At 33.2% G+C, this 17,352-nt stretch overlaps 1 protein-coding gene across 1 annotated transcript in view; it reads right to left on the reverse strand.

Moving 5' to 3' along the window:
- The window catches only part of LOC109091532 (adenomatous polyposis coli protein-like), a 32,835-nt gene that overhangs the window by 7,385 nt on the left and 8,098 nt on the right, over window positions 1–17,352 (reverse strand). Inside the window, exons 3-15 of the mRNA XM_042765651.1 lie at window positions 9,977–10,061; window positions 7,670–7,859; window positions 6,403–6,511; window positions 6,202–6,315; window positions 6,009–6,092; window positions 3,231–3,311; window positions 2,460–2,558; window positions 1,981–2,359; window positions 980–1,075; window positions 733–872; window positions 566–643; window positions 310–448; window positions 35–269 (exon numbers count right to left, since the gene is read on the reverse strand). Coding sequence (XP_042621585.1) covers window positions 35–269; window positions 310–448; window positions 566–643; window positions 733–872; window positions 980–1,075; window positions 1,981–2,359; window positions 2,460–2,558; window positions 3,231–3,311; window positions 6,009–6,092; window positions 6,202–6,315; window positions 6,403–6,511; window positions 7,670–7,859; window positions 9,977–10,061 — 1,829 coding nt within the window. The remainder of the gene's footprint in view (window positions 1–34; window positions 270–309; window positions 449–565; window positions 644–732; window positions 873–979; window positions 1,076–1,980; window positions 2,360–2,459; window positions 2,559–3,230; window positions 3,312–6,008; window positions 6,093–6,201; window positions 6,316–6,402; window positions 6,512–7,669; window positions 7,860–9,976; window positions 10,062–17,352) is intronic.

Raw genomic sequence — 17,352 nt, forward strand, 5'->3', positions numbered from 1 at the left:
TGAGTGTATTCAGCTTTCATACAGCATACTCTACCTGTGCTCCTCATTTGTGGCAATTAGGCTTGATACGTTTCTCAAGATGCCACCACCACTTTCTATAATGGCAAGGGTGTTGGTTTGGCTTCTGTATGTTAGAGTGCTCACTAAAAACGCCAAAGCTCCAGGTACAGCACATATATCAGCTTTGTTTTCAGTGCAATGTGCTGATAAGTTCCAAAGGGCACTCAAGACGCTTTTTAATGTGGATTCCTGTAAGATAAGTAGTAAGACTATTTCCTTAATGACTGAACAGCTTGTTTGCATTCTGACGACAGAAATGTCTAACACTGCCAACTTCTCGCAAGATCTTCTTACTGTTCACATCCGCCGCCATGACAACATCCACAAAGACACTCAAACAATTCACATCAGCAAACCATGAGAGATTCCTCAAAACACTGGCAATTACCTAAAGCAGTATATAATTTCTTAGTACAATAAATTGGGATTAATGCCTTTCTTTTTTAAGAATCAAGTATAGTAAAACAAAAAGCTAATTATAACATGAGTTTCCAAGCAGTTATACCTGCTGTAGGTCCTCACTCTCTGACTTCAGTTGAGCTACCATGGCCCTCATGCAACCTTTCATTGAGCAAAGTGTAGCCTATGGGCAAAACAAGAAAGTAACAGTTAAATGCAATAATAAACAATGAATGGAAATCTATCCATATAATGCTGAGAGAAATAACACACCTTGTTGGCTACATCTCCAAAGGTTAAATTCGTTAGAGCCATTCCAGCATATCGTCTTAGTGTAACACTGTAGTGATCATTGGTAAGACCGTAAATCTCACAGTCAACCTGCAGCAGCTCCCCAATAGCCTGAAGGCCACCTGCATAAAAAATACATTGAAATATTCAGCCAATGAGATTTAAATTTTAGGGGTTTCAATGTCTAACAAGAACAAACAGGAGGACAAGTTTCATTTGGAAAACCTACCAAGCTCATTCATCGCATGCCTGTGCTCTTCATCAAAGGAAAGTTTCATGAGAACACAAACTGCTGGGCAAATCTGATGCTCGACTGGTGAAGGCACTGCAGTGAAAGCAAAAGTATGTTAATGAGGTTGTACAGCTCCACATGCTTAAAATAATTCACAAACCACCTTCCCATCAGAGCATTTAAAAAAAAACAAATATTTATAAAATAAAAAAAACTATAAAATAAAAGTTTTATAAAATAAAATAAAAATTATATAAAAAAAAACAAATTATATAAAAAATAATAAAATAAAACAAATATTATATGAAAAACATCAACTTAACAAATCAACTTAAAAAAAATGTAACTAACTGAATAAGTACTAAAATTACTAAAATAAAAATAAATTATTATAAAATATAAATATGAAATAAATAAATATTAACAGTAATAAAGTGACAAAAGCACATAAAATGAATAAAACAAAAACTTCACATATAAAAATAAAACCTAATTCAAAATATAAAAAATAAATTAAAGCTAAAAAAAAATGATTAAAAAAGCATATAAAATTAATAAAACAAACTAATTTTAAAATAAAAAAGCAAATAAAAATTAATAAAAACATTTTTAATGAAAACTATATAAAATATATTTAAAATATATACATTTTAAATATATAAAAAAGATCATTCAAAATATTAATAAATATTATATGTTCTTTAATGACAGCTAAATGTGCACAAAATTTGCTGAAATTAAAAGAACACATTTTACTATGTATTCACTCAAAATTAACTAAAAAAAAATGAAATAAAATAAAAAGATAAAAAAACTTCTCTATTTAAAACACAGTAAATACAAAAAAAAAAACCAACAGAAGGATGCAAAACCACTTCTATTTATTACACACAGTAACTACAACTAAAAATACTGGTACCGCAAGGATACCATGTCACGCCCCTCTGCGCTATTCCTGACAGCTTGCATATATCATTGCAAGATATATTGGGTCTCACTTGGGTTCTTGTCCTGGTCCACGCCGCGCTCATGGCTTTCCTGCCACTCCCAGCACGTCTCGCAGTAAGCTCTGATCTGCTCCAGCAGGTGGAGCACCCGGATCTCCTGCCGGCCGCGTTTGTCATCGGGCTGCGAGTGGATAATGTTATGCAGGGCGGCACTGGCCCTCGCTCGGGCCTCTTTGCTGCCGCGAGAATTTCCAAGCAACACAGAGTCCTTGTCGTTGCCATGGAGGAGCTGGATGAGCAGCGGCAGGCAGCCGGATTGACGCATGGCGATGCAGCTGTCCTGAGAGCTGGACATGGCCAGGAGCGTGCGAGACATGTCGTCTTTATCATGGGTGCCCAGCATGGACAGCAGCGAGTACACCATTTCCACCTGAGCATATGCAGACTTGATTAAAGTGATGCATGATGTCATTATGTTTTCAATCATCACAGCAAATCATTTCAGCATTGAGAATCTAGCACTAGTTAACCTTAGTGCCCAAATGGCTGGTCAGTCGGCGTGGAACGGAGTAACTTCCAGCACTGTTTATCTCACTGGCGGCGTCATGATCGGCCCGAGAAATTGAGCCCTGACAGACAAAAACATACAAAGCAGATTCAAACAATATTCTTTATAATAAAAAAATGTTAAATGCACATGTCTTCAGCAAATAGAATCAAACACCTTTAAAGTTTTAAACACTAAAATCTTCTTATTTGTCCATTGTGTATGTTATACACCCTACAAAAGGTCAATACTTAAATATGTATATATAAATATAATTTATTTATTTTTAAATGTATGCATTTCATTTAAATGCATTTAATATTTAAATACTTAAATTTATTAAAAAAATGCACGTCTTCAGCAAACCTTATCAAACACCTTTTAAAGTTAAATAAAGTTGCACCTAATCCAGTGATATACCGCTCGCACCATCTGTCTGAAAAATACCATGCGGCCTTAATGCAAGTGAAACAGTATGGAGTCCAAAAAACCTTCCTGTTTCTGCTTAGAATTTCAAAGTCTAACCAGATCTCTATGACGAACAATAAAACCATTAGCATCTGCATTCAAATCATTATTATTCAAAGCACACCGAAGCTTTTGGCACAGACTGAAAGAGCTATTAAAAAAGGGCTGAATCCTTGGCACCCACTGGCAGAAAAAGGGGCCACTGGTGGACACTTCTGTTCATGAGACCATCAACAAAATGAGTCTAATTTAGTGGGAGACTACTGCAAATAGATACAGTACTCACCTGTGAGCAGGCCGCATTACCAGCGCCAGCATCTCCTGCAGCGTGAGCTCCTTCGGTTTGCGTCACAGGCTCATGCTTGACCTGAAGAGTCAATAAGGAGGAAAATGAATTACACCTGCAATGCAAGTCACTCTGTGCAACCGAGGTGAAAGGCAGGTGGCTACAGGAGACGGATAACCTGTGTAATCAGCTCTGTGAGGTGCGGATGATTCAGTGCATAGAGATACAGAGCGAGGCTGAGTCTTCAGCTACAGGACAGAAGCTGCAACAGCATCAGGCTCTTCTTGACCTACATTGGCTCTCATTCAGCCGGCGGGATTATGGTAACAGGGGAGGAAGGGCAAAAGTGTCCAATAGGATTTATCGACTCAAAGGGAAAATCACATGTGCAAACTCTGAGCATGCATACTATTTTACTATATAAAAGAGTTGTGCACTAGAAATGGCAATGTTTTTATTTTTATTATTATTTTAAGTTATGAATGTATAATTAAATTTATAACTTTATATTTAAATGCAAATGTAATATTTACTGATAAACAGTCTATAATTTTTTCTTTTTATGCTCAGAATATTATGTTACAGGAAGGGAAAGCTCTGTTTCATCAGTATCACTTGATATGTAAAACGTTTAATCATAAATAAATACGGATAAAATAATTGATTATTTGGTTTATGTATTTAAGTACATTTGTGTATCTATGCTTTCTTACTGTCAATATTGCAATTTTTCTGTTGAAAACCAATGAACTATAACATTATAATTCTAATAGTTTAGTATTTATATATATATAAATAATAGTTTAGTATTTATATATATAATCAGTAAGAGCCTGATTTATATATATATATATATACCTATATATATATATATATATATAGATATATACTATATATAATATATTATATAAATTAATAGATTTTATAAAATATAAATTTTTAATCATTTGTTTTATCAATTCACGACTACACCTTAAAGAAATTAATAAAATAAAATGTATATTTTGAATGCAATGCAATCTAATTAACTTGGATTTTTCATGTTTTCAGATTTTGTTTTAACTTTAGTTACACTGTTAATTTTTATGTGCCTTTGTCATTTTATATATTATAATATTTATTTTTTATACACTTATTTAAATAGCTTTATTTATATATTTTTTTTGTTTTATTAATTAATGACTTCAATTTTAAATTAACAAATAAAACGTAACTTGAATGCATTACGAGATGCTCTGGATAAAAGCATCTACTAATGCATGCATGTAAATGTAATAAATGCAAGCATTGCTAAATAAGCTCCATGCATCCTAAAGCTGTGTCACGCTACTGTTTTTTTACGCTCAGCCTAACAGAACACGATCCATTAGTGCAGCCTGCTCATTCAATTAAACTTTTATGGCTTCCCTTTTTATGCACAGATGCATTTTCTGTGCACCATTTCCATGCATTTCTGTACAAGCTCTAAAAGAGGAACATTACAGACTGGAAGAAGCGCAGCAAACACTGATGCAGAGATGGAAATCACATCCTTTCTAAAGCAAAGGAATTAAATGTGCGAAGAGGAACAAGCACTTGCACAATCTGACCACAAATTTCCATAATGACAACATATACTGCATAAAATGACTTTCACTTGTTCATGTGGACACAAAAGCCATTTCTGGAAATCCGTTTCAATCCGTTTCAGTCCGCTCAGGTCGGATTTAACGTAGCTTTTCACGTTCTCACACCACGTAAAACGGGACTACGGGACACACAAATCACAACTGAACAGCTGTTATACACAGTGTGGACAGTCAATCATTTAGATCAGATTCCAATCGGATATGCACAAAAATAAGATTCGGACTGACAGTCTGAACACGGCTAAATTGACGTCATAACACTGAGCTTTTGGGGAAGCAAAATTTTAAAGGAATAGTTCACCCAAAAATGAATATTTGCTGATAATTCACTCACCCTCAGGTCATCCAATATGTAGATGAGTTTGTTTCTTCATCAGATTTGGAGAAATGTAGCACTGCATCAGTGTCTCAGCAATGGATGCTCTGCAGTGAATGGGTGCCGTCAGAATGAGAGTCCAAACAGCTGATAAAAACATCACAATAATCCACAAGTAATCCACAGCACTCCAGTCCATCAGTTAACATCTGGAGAAGACAAAAGCTGAAACAAAACCAGCATTAAGATGTTTTTAACTTCAAACTTTAATCCATAATAACGCTTCCTCCAGTGAAAAAGTCATGTGGTTTGAATCAGGAGAGAAATCTGCGCAGATCAAGCACCGTTTACAAGACAAATCGGCTCTAAACGAATACGTGGCTGGATTTTGATGTGAGAGACAACAGGTGATGCACTTTTTCACTGGAGGACGCGTTATTATAGACTCATATTTTAGTTAAAACGTCTTAATGCTGGATGTGTTTCATCTTTTGTCTTCTCCAGATGTTCACTGATGGACTGGAGTGGTGTGGATTACTTGTGGATTATTGTGATGTTTTTATCAGCTGTTTGGACTCTCATTCTGACGGCACCCATTCACTGCAGAGCATCCATTGATGAGACACTGATGCAGTGCTACATTTCTCCAAATCTGATGAAGAAACAAACTCATCCTGATCTCGGATGACCTGAGGGTGAGTGAATGTTCCGCAAATATTCATTTTTGGGTGAACTATTCCTTTAATTTATTTATAATTTTAAGTACTAATTACTACTAATCTTGAGTCTGATGTTCGATCATGACTTATTATAGACAGCAGAATAATCCAGTACCTCTGCGTCGGCTGCCTGGGCCTGTAACCGTGTCTGAATCCTCAGCATGTCTTTTTCTATCTGCTGTATCCGAGCCACACGGCCCTGAGGACAGATGATGGAAACTTCATTACTAAACTCTTGGTTTCACACTCTGAATTTAGAAGTTCCAGTTTCAAATCATAAGTCTCTCAGTTTCAGCATCTCAGCCCACCTGCGCTCGTTTCTCCATGTCCTGACACGTGCCCAGCTGCTCCTCCATGGCGGCTCTGATCTGCCGGGCTTCGTATTCCAGCTGCCTGCGCGTCATATCGGTCTGCAGAGAAAACTACAGCAGCAGAAGCAGCGTGAAGCTACAGAGATCATGCACTGAATCTGATGCACTGAACGCCGCATGCACACTGTACATACTTACATTCTCAGTCAGCGGCAGACTGTCAATCCTTTTGGTGAGGTTTTGTAACTGAGCATAATACCAGTCTTTTTCCTTTTCCTCCTTCTCAAGCTCTGCCATCAACAAAGACCTAAAAAAAGCAAAAGCATTTCAATTTGCTTTGAATTTTACACTCTCTAAATTTGTTATAGATCAAAATGTAAACAGAGGTAAAAAGGGTAAATTTTTTGAAAGTGTGATGTATACATAATCTGAAAGCTGAATAAATAATCTCTCCATTGATGTATGGTTTGTTAGGAGGACAATATTTGTTTGAGATGCAACTATTTGAAAAGGACTGGAATCTGAGGGAGCAAAAAAATCTAAAAATTGAGAAAAATCATCTTTAAAGTTGTTTCAAATTAATTCTTAGCAATGCATATCACTAATCAAAAATTAAGTTTTGATATATTTACGGTAGGAAATTTTCTAAATCTTAACATCAAAACCTTAACCTCATAAAAATCCTAATGATTTTTGGCATAAAAGAAAAATCTATAATTTTGACCATACAATGTATTTTTGTCTATTGCTACAAATATACCCCAGACACTTAAGACTGCTTTTGTGCTCCAGGGTCACACATGCGAAATTTTTTTTTTTTTAATATGTTTTTAGCTAATATATATTAAAATATCTGCATATATTTGATTAAAAATACAATAAAAACTGTAATATTGTGAAATATTATTGCAATTTAGAATGACTGATTTCTATGTGAATATCTGTTAAAATATAATTTATTTCTGTGATGCGCAGCTGTATTTTCAGCATCATTACTCCAGTCTTCAGTGTCACATGATCTTCAGAAATCATTCTAATATGATGATTTGCTGCTTAATAAAAACATTTCTGATTATTATCAATGTTGAACACAGTTGTGCTGCACAATATTTTTGAGGAAACCTGATTTTATTTTTCAGGATTCACAGATGAATAGAGAGTTAACATTATAAATGTCTTTACTAGGACTTTTAATCAATTTAATGCGTCTTTGCTCAATAAAAGTATTAATTTCTTTCAAAAGCCCAAATGGTAGAACAGTAGTGCATATATCAGAATATTTTGAAATGAACTTGGAAATAAACACTTTTGTAATCAAAGGAACTTACCATCAGTCACAAATTGTACCACGTAAATCTCATACAGTAGCAAAACCCTCTGTGAGCTTTAGAAGAAATCTTTAATTAACCTGCTTAACGAGATCTAATCAACCATATGACCTTCATCTGATGCCCTTCTCGCTCACCGTTCCTTCTCCAGCTCCTCCAGGTACCCAGCGCTGTCTCGACCCCCGCCGGTCACCCCTCTCCTGGGGAAGGAGCTCATGGGGCTCGGGCTGGGGCTGCTGTCAGTCGAGTGGGCCGAACCGGAGCCCTGCAGAGACGCCTTGGACCTCATCTTCACACCAGAGAAACTGCTGGGGTCATGACTCATTTCTGCAGGACAGAAGAGAAGATGATGATGACGGGTGCCATTGTACAGCCACACGTAACAAGTTAAACTGCAATGCAAAATTGAGTTGCATCGGTGTATAAGACACATTTTATATTATATATCGAAATAAACGTAAAATGCATGAGAATAAAACCTTTATAAACATTATAAACACTATAAACATGTATTTCAGCTCCTCTCACTCCACAACAAATCCCTTTCGAAAATAATCATGATTAATTTAATACAATTTCAAGAGATACAATGTAATAAAAAATACAACATAATATAAAATAAAATGATAAAACAATATAATATTAAAATGTTATATAAAATTTTAAAATATATATAATAAAATAAACAACAAATAAATAAAAAATTAAATATTTAAATATAAAAAAAAAACGATATTCAGTAAAGGAATGAAAAATAAGTATAAAACAAACAAATTATAGTGACATTGATTATAACGATCACCAAAGCATACATTCATGTATTTAAAGCAAAACAGAAATTACTGGCATGTGTGAAATGCAGTATACAAAGACACATATCTCTCTCATTTGACACAAAGATGCATGTTTTGCATGCTTGACACTAACTGCACATTTTGATAAAAAGCTTGGCTTATATACTCGAAAATGCAGTACACTAAACTGAAATGAAATGACACAAGTGAGCAATTTAGAGCACACTACTTAGTAAGTAACCACAAATAGCATTTGATTCTGACAGCGTCTGACATGACCTTGTTGCTAAGTTAATGACCAGCATATGCCATGCATAACAATACACAGCACACACAAATACTGAGTGAAAACTGGACCAAAGCAAGTTATTTTTTAAACAGCTTGCTTTTTTTAGTAGCACACCTGTAATTGTCTTATTGCAAAAAACTAGAAGCAAAACTAGAGATTTTGGGCTCTTTTGCTTCCAGAACAGTGAAAAAAAAATTCATTTAAGTGTTTGTTTTATTACACAATATTTGCACCGCATTCCTATCTTTATTCTGTTTATATATATATATCTATCTATATATATATATATATATATATATATATATATATATAAACAGTTTTGTTCTTACATCATTTTCCTCATTTATATAACATTGTTATATATAAAACATGGTGGATTCTTTTTTTTTTTTTTGGCCTGATAACAGTGTTTTCTGATTTATGGAGTGATAAAAATGTAAATCCAAAATCCCTTTAACTCTAATATGTAAACAAAATCAAAAAAAAAAAAAAAAATCAGATTTCTGTTCAGGAAATGTATGCAAATTTTATTGTTTGATTTTGTTTACATATTAGAGTTAAAGGGATTATGGATTTAAATTTTTATCACTCCATAAATCTGAAAATACTGTTATCAGACACACACACAAAAAAACATTTCCACCATAATTTAATTAGATAAAACATAATTTGCATATTTATAACTTTCAGAAAACCTGTAATACCTGACCTTGACAATAAAAATAAATAAAAATTATAAAATATTACAATGCCTAATATATATACATATATATATATATATATATATAATATATTATATATATATATATATATATATATATATATATACATATATTTTTTTTTTTTTTTTTATACAAATGCGAAAAAATTATATAAATTAGAAAAACAATAACACAAAATAGCATAACTATACAAAAACATTAAAAAACAAAAAATATATAATACAATAACCATGTTATATAAAATATGTATTATTATACATACCGTAAAATAAATAAATAGATAAATCTAAATATTTATGATCACTTGGTAGAAATTGTGTCTAGATGTTTGACTCCGCAAACATCACAAATCAAATATTAACTGCATTTCAAATTCTTTTTTTATTAAAGGTCTAGTCTACTAATATTGCAAAAGTGATGTCCTTAAATCCTAAAATAACTAGCAGTTTACAGCTATAATAACTTAACATAACAATGTAGTTATTAGTTAAATGGGGAAAGTATCATGATATCTATTAGTTGAACTTTACTTAAAAGCAATCTAGGTGGACAGCTCACTTAATTTGTGTAACAGAGCAAGATTATGATGCTAAAATATGCATTGCTCAAATGAACGCTGAATAAGTCAACTATCCTCACCTTTAATTCTTTCCAAAAATTCAATCTGCCCTTGCGAATCTTTGGAGTCCTCTTCAATACTTCCTTGTAGGTGCTTCAAAACCTCCTAAAAGAGAAACAGACCTTGTTCTTTACTTATTCCAACACTGAAGATACACCGTCTGTATGTGGGGCAGGGTGTTAGAAGCCATCGTTAGATAATATAACATGATGCACAGAAGGAACCGGAAAAAAAGCATAAGAGATTTCCATCTCCCACCACATGTAAGAAGACTTCTTCAGCCTGTGGGTAAAGCGGAGCTGATAAAGAGAAGAAAACTTCCATCAAAGAGCTTCGAAGTGCTTTGAAGAGAGACATAAACAGCTTTGAAGCTCTAAAGATGCACCTGCTGCTTCTTTACCACCATTGTTCGTGATCCATCCGTCATAACCAACCATTTATCTCTCACTGAATCCAAATGAATTTTTTATTAGCACTCGAAGTTACCCAGCTTTACACATCAGCAAACACAGCATTATGCCGTACAACAAATGCAGCTAAGTTTGGAGATTAAATGACTCTGAATTACTAGAATCTTACATGACTAGATTTTTGCTTTTTAAGAAGAAAACAAGATGCTACGGTGTTCATGAACTAATGAATCGATGACAAACACTTCAATGAATCATTCACCCAAAAATGAACATTTGCTGGAAATTTACTCATCCTCAATCCATCTGAGATGTAGGTTTTTTTTCTTCAGTAGAACACTAAAGATAATGTTTTTAGCTGAAGATGATTCATAAAATGCAAGTCAAAGGCTACCGAGAGTCAAAACAGAGCATAACAGGCAACACAAAATTAATACTCGTGGCTCCTGACGATATATTGAAGTCTTGTGATGCAAAATGATCAGAAACTGAACATTATTTACAACATTATTACCTGTAATCCAGAGACTTAGGTAAAGGGGGAATCTGATTATTTTCAGTGTTTCAATTAACTGGTTCACAGTTTGTTTTAAGTAATCATGCAATGTTGAAACATATACACAATTATATTATTAAAGCACCCAACAATGATGTGAAACATGGATGTAAAGCATATAAAGTGATTAAACTAGTCTCCATCAGCTCACCTTTTTACAAAAACAATTGGAAACCATTACAACGTGTTCAGTTCTATTAGGAAACGGTACATACACCTGCATCTTGCACGGCCTCTGAATGAGTAAACAAACAGCAAATGTTCATTTTTGGGTGAATTATGCCTTTAATGTTAGAGGTTTGATCAAATCGTATAGTTACTAGAAATGACTGTTCAACATGTGCATCTTGGCACAATGAAAAACACATTTCCAGAACTTACCGCTGAGATTTTGCTCAATGTCCATTTACGGCTTCATAAAGATCCTAAAACCATATCAAATACGAGACATATGCAGAGCTCATTTCATCTCTGCGAGTTCTCCAGCGTGTTCGGAAGCCGAAAAAGCCCAAACAATGTGACTGCCTTACAGGAAGTGGCTACCTCCCCCCCCCACCTCATCCCATCCCGGAGACCCAAAGCCTCACGGAGAACACAGATGCTTCCCCATTCGGCTCAAAGCACCACCGTTCCCAAACGGCCCGGGGTCACTGCATCCACAGAGAAGGCTGGAGGTGTCCAGACGGGAAGCTCGACGTTTATCTTCCCTTATCCAGTAGAAATGAGCAGCACGGGGTTACTCTGTGTCTCAGAAGAGCCATCGGGTGTTTTTTCCCAAGGGAGCGTGACGTCACACTTATAGGTCTCAGGAAACAACATCTTCATTATATGGGAGGGATCACATGATTACAGACTCCTTTACTACACTGTGAGTCAGAGAGATGACATGACAACGTTATTATTCTCTGTCTGCTTGTTCAAGACAATGTGGAATTGAATGGCTTCTATTTTTGTTCTTAAGAAATGTGTCTGGTCTTATTATGCACAAAGTAAACTTAATTAAATTAAAAGAATTTAAGCATATAAAATATAATAAATATTTAAATGCATATATAAAATAAAAATAAATATAAAAATATTAATTTAAAAATTAATAAAAAGTAATAAAATAAGCATTATATGTAATATAAAAATTTTAATCACAAAATTAAAAATATATCAATGTATAAAATAAATATATAATATAATAAATTTAAAAATAAAAATATGTAAAAAAAACTAATTAATACAAAAATGTAACAGTAAAAATGAATCAAAATATATAAATAAAATAAACAATATAATATATACATTTGAAAATAAAAATCAAATAAACATAATACTAAACATAATTATATAAAATAAAACAAATAATAAATATATAATAAAATAAACAATATATAATTATATACATTTTTACATAAAAAAAAAAAAAAAAAAAAAAAATAAAAAATAAATCAATAAAAATAAAAAAAATAAATAAACCAAAAATTAAATAATTATATAATGTAAAAAAAAATGATAAAAAAAATAAAAAATTTACTTTAATAAAATATATTATTATTATATGAATTTAAAAACAAACTGGATTAAAATGATAATAAAACGTAATATTTACGATCAATTGGTTCAAAACCCTGAAGAATAGCAACGGTACTAGATGTTTGACTTATTAACATATCAATATTATTAAATATATTATGTAAGTTAATTGCATTGGGAATTCTGATCCATGTTTTAAAAGGTCTAGTCTTCTAATATAAAAAAAAAAAAGTGATTTGCTGACATCCTAATATAACCTTTATGGGAGTAGATTACAGCTGTAACAACATTTTCAACAGCCAAATCCACATCCGGATGGACTTCAGTATCCTAATGCGTCTCTGAGGCTATAATGGAGTCCTGGTTTTGCTCTTCCCAGAGTCAGTGTCCGAAGGAATCAGGTTACCGTGATGCAGATGCCCTTGGTACAATATTAGAGTCATCATCCACTCATGTGTGGAGCTGCAAGCACACAACGCTTTTAAAAATGTCATCCTATCCTCCCAGAAAAGGAAATCAATGCTCCTAGGCATCCATCTGCAGGGAGCCTGAAATACCCGCATCTCTGAGCCCTATCTAGTGTGCGTTTATCTGACCTGGAGAAAACATCACATGACACACATGGTATGCACTAAGGAAAAAACAAGCATGGCGACAGACGACAAACCAGATCTAAAACATGAAATTGGCCACGCTTCTAAAAAAAAAAAAAAAAAAAAAAAAAAAGATTGCGGACATCAAGAAAATGACGTCAATGAATGAAATTATCCGAGATTCCCCATCAACTTAGCCTGTTTGTTTGAGAAAAAAAAAAAACAAACAAGACTGAGAACTAGTGATGCACTGAAATGATTTTTTTACTATAACACCAAAACTGAAATTAAAGTTTTAATTTAGTCAAAAACTAAATGAAACTAAAGTTTAATAATTAACACTCAAAATATTAAAAAAAAAGTATTATTTAAATTGCACAGGGTGTTTTTATTGAAATACAAGCATTAAAATAGAAATATTTAAACAGCAGCTGTATTTAAAACTTGTTTATAAAGCGATAGTTCCGGTCCTTGATTCTGATTGGCTGAGCCGCGTTCAAAGCTTTTGTTAATGACTCTACAAAGTAACATGCACCTTTGTTTACGTTTGTGTGTTGCTCGGCAACCACTTTGTTGGAACCACAACTGTTTCTGAGGAACTACATTTTTTGGTGGAAGAATACTGTTTTTATTAATATCACTACACTTTATTTGCTCCTAACTTTACTACGTTTATGGAATAACCATTTTATAAAAGCAGTAAGCCCCGTGAAGCCATGGTTTACGGTGAATTTATAACAGCTAAGGGGCGTTGATAGGCACGACAGATTTATTCAAATATACATAAAATAAAAAAAATCAGTCAATGATTTCGGTCCTCAAAAACCATTTCGTCCAAAAACAAAAATTATTTAAATTTTTTTTTTTTTTTTTTTTTTTAAATTTTGGTTGCCAAAATCAGTGTTTTTAACAATATTACACATTTTTTGAATTTAGATATTTTTATATTTATATATTTGATATATATTTATATTTTCTGTTTTTATTTTAATTTTAGTTCAAGTTATTTAATTTTTTTATTCATCTATATCGTTTCTATTAATTTTTATTTTAGTTTTAGTTTTAGGAATTTTAGTTCATCACGTTAGAAAAATGTTGTTTTGGCAACTAGCTTAAACTTAGAGTTTTAATATTTCATTTTATTTCAGTTAACATTTATTTTATATTAAGTTACAAACATTTTTTTTAATGCTTTTAGATTTAGAGAACTATAATAACCCTGGCTAACATTTGGGTGCATCACTACTAAGAACTGAGTTTGGAGAACATTATACACCCACAAACACACCAGCTAGACCTACAAAGACCTTTAAAGATGAAGAAGAAAACAAGATCTGAACACAAGAGGAAACATCGACACAGATTTTCCCCCTCCAACGCTGCACTTGTCTGGGCAAGGTGCAAACTACGTCCAGTAAATCCAGCAGAGATGCTTTATAAGAAGATTACAGCATTCTGAGTCATTACTGTAGCGACTGAGAAGCTTTGTATGGTGTGGGCATCGTTATTAAGAGTTACTGAGCTCATCCATCGAGAAAGTGAACTTGGGAACCTCTAACATCAACGTGACCAAATCAAGGAAGAACTGTGTCATAAATCAGAAGCATTCTGGAGAGAAATGACACACCTCCTGTGACTCATGTGAACCGCTGGCACTATAACATCAGCTCGAATTGGAAATGACAACCCACTCTTGGCTTTACTAGAACCAAGAAACAAGCGATAAATCCTCTCTCTTCTTTGTAGCCTATGTGAAAAATGCCTTTACTGTTTCTGCAGTGCATCGAATTGTCTGTACACATATCTAGACCACATAGACTTGCCAAAAAATAAACCATATCTAAGAATGGGGATGAAAGATTTAGAGGGGAAAAACTGTTGCGATTTTTATGAAAAAAAGTGAATGCAATTTAAAATTTGGTTAAAAAACATTTCCAGGTTTATTAGTAGTGCTGCACAAAAAATAAAAAATAATACAAAAAATAATAAATATTAAAATGGCAATATTTCACTGTAAAATAAAAAGATAGAGTATTTAAAAATATAACAATTTTATTTTTACATTACATCTCAAACATTATAATATTAATGTAGAAAAAGATTTTGGAAAAAAATCCAAGTCCAGGCACTCAATAGGATGCAAAAGTTAAAAAGCCTTTAATAGTTGGGCTAAAGCATTAAAACACCAACGCGTATCGGCCCATTGGCCTTCATCAGGGTGTTGGTAACAAACAGACAGAATCACGCAATACTTATAGTTGCATTGGTTTCAGGTGTGCCACTCTGGTACTTGCAACACAATTTTTGGCCAACTATTAAAGGCTTTTTAACTTTTGCATCCTATTGAGTGCCTGGACTTGGATTTTTTTCCAAAATCTTTTTCTACATTTAACCCTTCCAAGAGCACCAGAGGATACAAGGGATTCCAGCAGCGCTCCAGTTCTCTTTTGTCTAGTATTATAATATTAATATTTTTATATTTCAAAATGATGATATAAAATTTTAAAATACAGATTTGCTGTGCTTAACTGTAGTACTGCACAATAATATTTATTAGAATTTATCAGCACAAAATTAGTATTATGAGTATTTATTTATAGTACTGTTAGTATTTATTAGTACTAAATAAAATGTAATATTAATTAGTAGTAAATAAAAAAATTAATATAAAAATAAAAATAAATATACTTATTATAATATAAAAAATATTATTATTGTAATATTTCACCGTGCAATAAAAATGAAGTATTAAATAATATAAAATTATTTTATTTTTATATTACAATACTAAACTAAATTCCTTAAATTTTCAAACATCAAACTTATTTATTTTGACAGAAAACTAAAGATAGGATTAATCGTGCAGCCCAGTCCCAGAATACAATCTCTACTGATTAATGACACTGCACTGATCATAATTGGACAGACAAAAGTTAACACAGAATTAAATTAAAAATGCAAAAATTAAACTGATTATAATATTTTTACGTCTCCTAACCAGGCATGACAAGTTAAGCAACTATAAGTCATTTCTCTGAAAACCCAAACGACTCTTGCATTGCTCTCAAGTGTTGATAAATGAAAATGCTCTGGCCGTTTTATTTGTGAGCGCCAAGAGGGGAAGCCCAGAAACGCTGTTTATTTTCTGCCTGCAGATGTTTGTTTCAGCTGCCGGAGGGGAAGGGAAACGACAGCAGGATGGAGCGGCGCTGCATTCATCCAACAAACAAAGACAGGAAGGGAGACACTTTCTAAATTAAGCCGCGAGCATCTCACAGGCTGAGAAACGGAAGGGGCCTCTGAACACTTCCGTGAGAAATAGGAAGAGATTATGATGCTGGAAAAACTGGAGCAAGTAGATCTCGTGAATAAAAATGAAAGTGTTTTTCGTTTAGAGACCCCGAAGGGCATTTCTGATGAATGAGAAAACCACTGCAACGTTGAGCCAGTGTTACCTCGGACAGAGAGACGGAGACGCAGCGCTTTAGTGCTGCAGCTTTAAATGGCAAGATAAGAGACGTCTAACACAAATGCTTTGGAAAAAACTGCGTTCCTAGCAGCATTTCATCTGTACGAAGTTTCATCGGCAGAGGGCAGCACCTGGAGACGCCTCATAAAACCTCATAACACATAAAACGAACAATATTCACTGCAAATAATGAAGAAATCGTAAAGAATTTAAATTTTACATAAATATACATTTTTATTTACATTTTTTTTTTTTGTTATAAAAAATTATATATATGTAAATTATAAAACATTAAAATGTTTGTTTAACTCTTTCCCCGCCACCATTTTTGAAAAAAGTTGTCAGCCACTGCCAGCGATTTTGATGATTTTCACAAAAATGTTATGGCCTCCAGTATACTTTGCTGTATGAATATTTGAATATGCAATACACCTAAATAAAGATCAGAGCCTCTTCTTTTAAACAAAATAACAATTTTATTCTAGCTTGAAGCATTCCTTTTTTCCAGCAACACTTGAATATAGGTAGGTTTATAAAAAATGCAGAATTTTGAGCAAAAATCTAATTTTTATCAAAAACTACATCTGGATGATATTTAGTACGATTATCAAAGCATAAATCCAGTAAATCGCTTCCATCAACACCTCCAAAGCTTGCACAGACATATACCACTTACTGGATCATCATTTTACTCCATAACATTATGCAGTTTTCATTTATATGCTGTCTATTGCTGATGGTCGCATTATTTTTAATATGCATCTGTTTACATAAAAGATCGCTCGTTTCTCCGTCCTGTTCATGTGTGTTTTTGTTCAGGAGGTTTTGTACTCGTTCAGAAGATGTG

This window comes from Cyprinus carpio, chromosome A10, assembly GCF_018340385.1.
Source record: "Cyprinus carpio isolate SPL01 chromosome A10, ASM1834038v1, whole genome shotgun sequence".
NCBI lineage: Eukaryota > Metazoa > Chordata > Actinopteri > Cypriniformes > Cyprinidae > Cyprinus > Cyprinus carpio.